At 34.2% G+C, this 5,287-nt stretch overlaps 1 protein-coding gene across 1 annotated transcript in view; it reads right to left on the bottom strand.

Annotated features, from left to right (window-relative positions):
• Positions 1 to 20: 20 nt before the first annotated feature.
• The window catches only part of LOC107730619 (protein lifeguard 2-like), a 7,737-nt gene continuing 2,470 nt past the window's right edge, over positions 21 to 5,287 (bottom strand). Inside the window, exons 3-12 of the mRNA XM_016541481.1 lie at positions 5,053 to 5,129; positions 4,880 to 4,944; positions 4,331 to 4,384; positions 4,148 to 4,198; positions 3,971 to 4,010; positions 2,855 to 2,892; positions 2,655 to 2,742; positions 2,403 to 2,498; positions 1,115 to 1,168; positions 21 to 989 (exon numbers count right to left, since the gene is read on the bottom strand). Of these exons, the coding sequence (XP_016396967.1) occupies positions 840 to 989; positions 1,115 to 1,168; positions 2,403 to 2,498; positions 2,655 to 2,742; positions 2,855 to 2,892; positions 3,971 to 4,010; positions 4,148 to 4,198; positions 4,331 to 4,384; positions 4,880 to 4,944; positions 5,053 to 5,129 (713 nt within the window). The 3' untranslated portion in view covers positions 21 to 839. The remainder of the gene's footprint in view (positions 990 to 1,114; positions 1,169 to 2,402; positions 2,499 to 2,654; positions 2,743 to 2,854; positions 2,893 to 3,970; positions 4,011 to 4,147; positions 4,199 to 4,330; positions 4,385 to 4,879; positions 4,945 to 5,052; positions 5,130 to 5,287) is intronic.

Raw genomic sequence — 5,287 nt, 5'->3', positions numbered from 1 at the left:
TTGGGGGGGGGGGGGGGGTGTCATGCATTCCCGATGCCTGATGTGTTGCACACCTCAATTTGTAAACACAGTTTAGTATCTGTCTATCAATAATTTCTATGCATTTATTTTTCATAGACATATGAAATATGAATCCCTTAATGAGGACAGGCTTAAGTTGAAACAGTACATTGAACCGGCAGCAGATGATATATGATGAACTGTCGAATACGGAATAACCTGTATGCGAAAGTTACAATACTACAGTGCATTGCAAAATGAATGATCTCACAATGTCAAATTGTGATAATCAAATATTTATATAACACAGTTTCAGAATATTCAGTTGTTTTAACACACTCAATGACCGCATAACATTTATATAAAAAATAAATAGATTATTGGTGTGAAAATAATAGAGCTTAATATAAACTCCCCATTTGAACTTTCAACTGCCAGCTGAGTGAAAATTGTTATTGACATACAATTATAAATAAAATCATTTGTCATAAGCAAAAAAGACCTTACTTCATTTTTGTAGCTCCTTTTAAGCCAATAGTTAATGATAAGAGCCCAGATTTGATGGATCTTAATTTGTATTTTCAATCTTTGCACATGTTTTGGTGCAACCAAATATAATCACAATGATTTAGTCATGTGAAAAGTTTTCGACTTTGACCTTTGAATAACACATGAAGTGCATATCTCAGAACCTGAGAAAACATTCCTACAAAGTTGATTTTCTTTAAACAGTAAATAAAAGGCCACATGTTGTTCTAAAAATGTTGAGGTTGCAGAACAGTTTGAAACATTAGCTATCAGTATTGTACGTGACAGACATTATTACAACACAAGCATGCTCATTCTCTACCATTACCAAACAACTGCAGCAGGAACGTGAACAAGTACACAATATCCAGGTAGAGACTGAGTGTTGCAAAGATATATTCTTCAGGACTCATTGCGTATTGCTTGTTCCCGATCAGCAGCTGTGTATCAAAGGCGAGAAACTGGGACAGAAGATGCGAGAGAAGAGAAAGAGATACAGGTCAGTCAACGTTACATCACCTTAATCACATGATTAAATAAGCATCATTTAAAACCATAATCCTTTCTTGACTAATCTGCTTCTCACCATGGTAAAGACAACAGCTCCTATGCTGGCGTAGACTGCATGCAACCAGGGAACCTTTCAAAAGACAAAGCAGTTAGAAAGTGACTAGTATCTATATTTGGACTGTTAATGCTTTTGTACAGATTAGGACTAGGACGATTATAGCTATTAGGACTATAATTATCTAAAACCAAAAATACAGTCCTCAACTTGTTTGTTAAAAACTCAGTAAGGTGTTCAGGTGCTGCTACATTTATGTTGACTTGAGAAAGCCATCATATTGCTATTCTGTTTAAACCTAAAATTATTATTCTCCTGAAACTAACATTTCTGCACTGGGTTAAATACAACCCAGCGCTAGGTAAAATATGAACAAACCCAGCTATTGGGTTGTTTTGACCCAGTGGTTAAGTTACTACCCAGAAGGTTGGGTTCAACATTTCACCCAACCGCTGGGTCAAAACAAGCCACTTGCTGGGTTTGTTCATATTTCACCCAGCACTGGGTTGTATTTAACCCAGCATTTTTTAGAGTGTGACTGTAACTCCTCGAGCTTTAGAGCTATGACCATCAAACTATCACAATATTCTAGCAACGTGAAAGCATTGCTACTGATTTGTCTGTAACACTTTCGTTTAGGGACCAATTTTCACTATTTACTAACTAGTTGCATGCATACATTCTAAAAAATGCTGGGTTAAATACAACCTAGTGCTGGGTAAAATAGGGACAAACCCAGCAATTGGGTTGTTTTGACCCAGCGGTTGGGTTACTACCCAGAAGGTTGGGTTAAACATTTAACCCAACCGCTGGGTCAAAACAGCCCAATTTCTGGGTTTGTCCCTATTTTACCCAGTACCGAGTTGAATTTAACCCAGCATTTTTTAGAGTGTATTACTAGCATATTGGCTGTTTATTAGTACTTATAAAGCACATATTCTGAATGAGCATATTCTACATCCCTAATCCTAAACTTAACAACTACCTTACTAACTATTAATAAGCAGTAATTAGAAGTTTATTGAGGCAAAAGTCATAGTTAATAGTGGGTTAATAGTGAGTTAACAGTGAGAACTAGATCTTAAAATAACCTGTGACCCAAATTGTCGGTCTGAGAGACTGCATGGCCTTAAAACCTTCAAATGTTGAGCTTTTAAAAACTATGTTAAACTTAAAATTGCTTCAAACTTCAAAATTCAAACTTTCTGGTCAGGCTTTATCAAGCCAATGTCAAAGTTTGTCCTGACAACCTTTTATTTTATTTTCTTCTTTTTTTTAATCTAGTTTACTTATATTTTTGGATACTTACATAGCCAAAGGGAACCACAAATCCCATGACAATAGCACAGAAAAACATGACCATACACAGAATGAAGAGCAGACCTTGGAAAGAGGTGATGTCAATCTAGAGAGTCAAAAAACAACACTTTAGAATTTTAATATTATTGTATTTTACATGTGCATATATCATTGGTAACACAAATATAATAAAATACACTGATGTACACTAAAAAGTCTATTAGTATTTATAGTTGGAATAATTCTTCCAGCATTTGCTCACCTTGCTCTGAAAGCTGAAGATGGTGACACACAGACACACTGTGGCAGTGATGCCAATGCACAGCACTAAAGACTTGGTGTTGTAGAAACTGGCAGAAGTAAGAACAGGTACTGTTATGTTCAGTAGAAATTGAACATATCTTGTAGACTTCAAAAAAATATGTTTGGAAAAGCATGCACACACAACAGACATGTCATTACCTAGAGATGAAACCCAACATGCAAGCCATGCTCAGAGTCTGCATTCGCACAAAAGCATGCAAAATGAACGACAGAGGGGAAAAAAGAACATTTAAAAATCTAGTATATTTTTTATTTATATTAATGCAATGATTTAAAAAAAATGCAATCCACAGTATACACTCTAAATTATGACTCTAGAAATTCTAAAATACTAGAAATTAATTAGACCAAAGGACAACATGCACTTTACTTGGGGTGAGGGACAGATTTAAGTATGTAAGTGTACAATTATAAGTCAAAGTGGATGAAATTTTAAAAGGATTAGTTCGCTCCAAGAAAAAATGTTTTCTTACGTTCTTTCTTTCTTTTTTTGATGGATCCTCCATCCTCCAGTGGATGCTCTGCAGTGAATGGGTGCCGTCAGAACGAGAGTCCAAACTGCTGATAAAAACATCACAATAATCCACAGCACTCCAGTCCATCAGTTAACATCTTGAGAAGCCAAAAGCTATGTGTTCATACTGTATCCATCCATGAAACAAATCCATCAAGTCATTTTTTAACTTCAAATCTTTGCTGCTAGCTAAAATATGAGTCCATAATCCATAATAAGACTTCTTCCAGTGAAGTCTTCTCATCTCATCTGAATCAGGAAATATGCACAGATCTAAGCAACATTTATGAACCAAACAGTCCAAAACAGCCCTAATCACATATGTCAGTGGATTTGATGTGAGAGACAACAGGAGATAGATTTTTTTTACTGGAGGAAGCGTTATTATAGATTATGGACTCTATTTTTATATATATTTTTTTTTAGCCTGAAGCAACGGTTTAAAGTTAAAATGCTTTAATGATGGATTTATTTCTTACAAACACAGCTTTTGTCTTCTCCAGATGTTAACTGATGGACTGGAGTGCTGTGGATTATTGTGATGTTTTTATCAGCTGTTTGGACTCTCATTCTGACGGCACCCATTCACTGCAGAGTATCCTTAACTGCAGTGCTAAATTTCTCCAAATCCATGAAAAAACAAACAAACAAACATCTACATCTTAAATGGTCTGAGGTTTAGTAAATTTACAGCAAATTGTTTGGGGTGAGCTATTCCTTTAATGCATCTTGATACTCACAAAGATTGTAAGCAGAATAAGATTCCATGGAAACTGCCTCCTGTAATACAGAAATGAAAAGATGGATGCCACTATTATTATGATGTTTTCCCAGTTTTCTTTTTTTTTCATATAAGAGATGAGTGTTTAACCAGTATATAACTACAACTGCAATTTATTAACAGTTTATTGATTTACCTCAAATCACCGCAGCAAGCCAATGAGATATATGTGACAAGAAAGAGAAGACTGCAAAATACAAACATTACTTGAGTTAGAGATACAGTTAGTATACTGAAATAAATGACCAAGTCGTTAACATTTTAGAGCATTTATGGCTTTAAACATTTTAATTAATGATTAAACTGCAGTTTCACATACTTGGACATGGAGTATAACACAGGATGTGTCTGAATGTATATCCTCACTGGAGCACTAAAGCAGAGAGAAAAGGATCAGGAATGTCAAATAGTTAATATACAATCGAATATGCTTACACATAATTGATACATAACATTAACTATCGTTCAAAAGTTTTGAGGTCAGTAAGATTTTTTCATGTTTCTGAAAGAAGCCATGGCTGCATTTAGTTATTAAAAAGTAAATACAGTAAAAGAAACCTAATATTGTGAAATATTATTACAATTTAAAAGAACTGTTTTCTGTATGAATATTTTGTAAAAATGTAATTTATTGCTGTGATCAAAGCTGAATTTTCAGCATCATTTCTCCAGTCTTCAGTGTCACATGATCTTCAGAAATCATTCTGATATGCTGATTTGCTGCTCAAGTAACATTTCTGATTATTATCAATGTTGAAAACAATATTTTTTTGTGAAAACTTCCTGTCCCCAAACTTTTGCTCGACAGTGTAATTCAGTGATGAGACATTGTCATATATTAGTAATATAGTAAGAATCAGTTACTCACCAGAATGTGAAGAGAGCAATAACTGCTACTGTTGAAAAGAGCTGCATCATCAGAATTGAATAAACCTGCAAGAATATGAGAAGAGTAAGAGTAATATTTTTTTTTGTACAAACATTTTGATTTGATTGTCCTCTATACTTTACATAATTAAGTGTAAATATTTAATCTGCTACCTTTCGTATAAAAACACGTCTAATATACATGTCATCCCAGGAAAAAGATCCTTCACCATAGTAGTAACCAGGACATCCTGCAAAGAGATAATAAAATGACATAAAATTAAGACAAGAAAAAATGATATACAGTGGGTACGGAAAGTATTCAGACCCCCTTAAATTTTTCACTCTTTGTTATATTGCAGCCATTTGCTAAAATCATTTAAGTTAATTTTTTTTCCTCATTAATGTA

Source organism: Sinocyclocheilus rhinocerous, unplaced genomic scaffold (assembly GCF_001515625.1).
Source record: "Sinocyclocheilus rhinocerous isolate Xijiao unplaced genomic scaffold, SAMN03320098_v1.1 scaffold1449, whole genome shotgun sequence".
Lineage (NCBI taxonomy): Eukaryota > Metazoa > Chordata > Actinopteri > Cypriniformes > Cyprinidae > Sinocyclocheilus > Sinocyclocheilus rhinocerous.
This window is presented reverse-complemented; position numbering and strand designations above follow the sequence as displayed.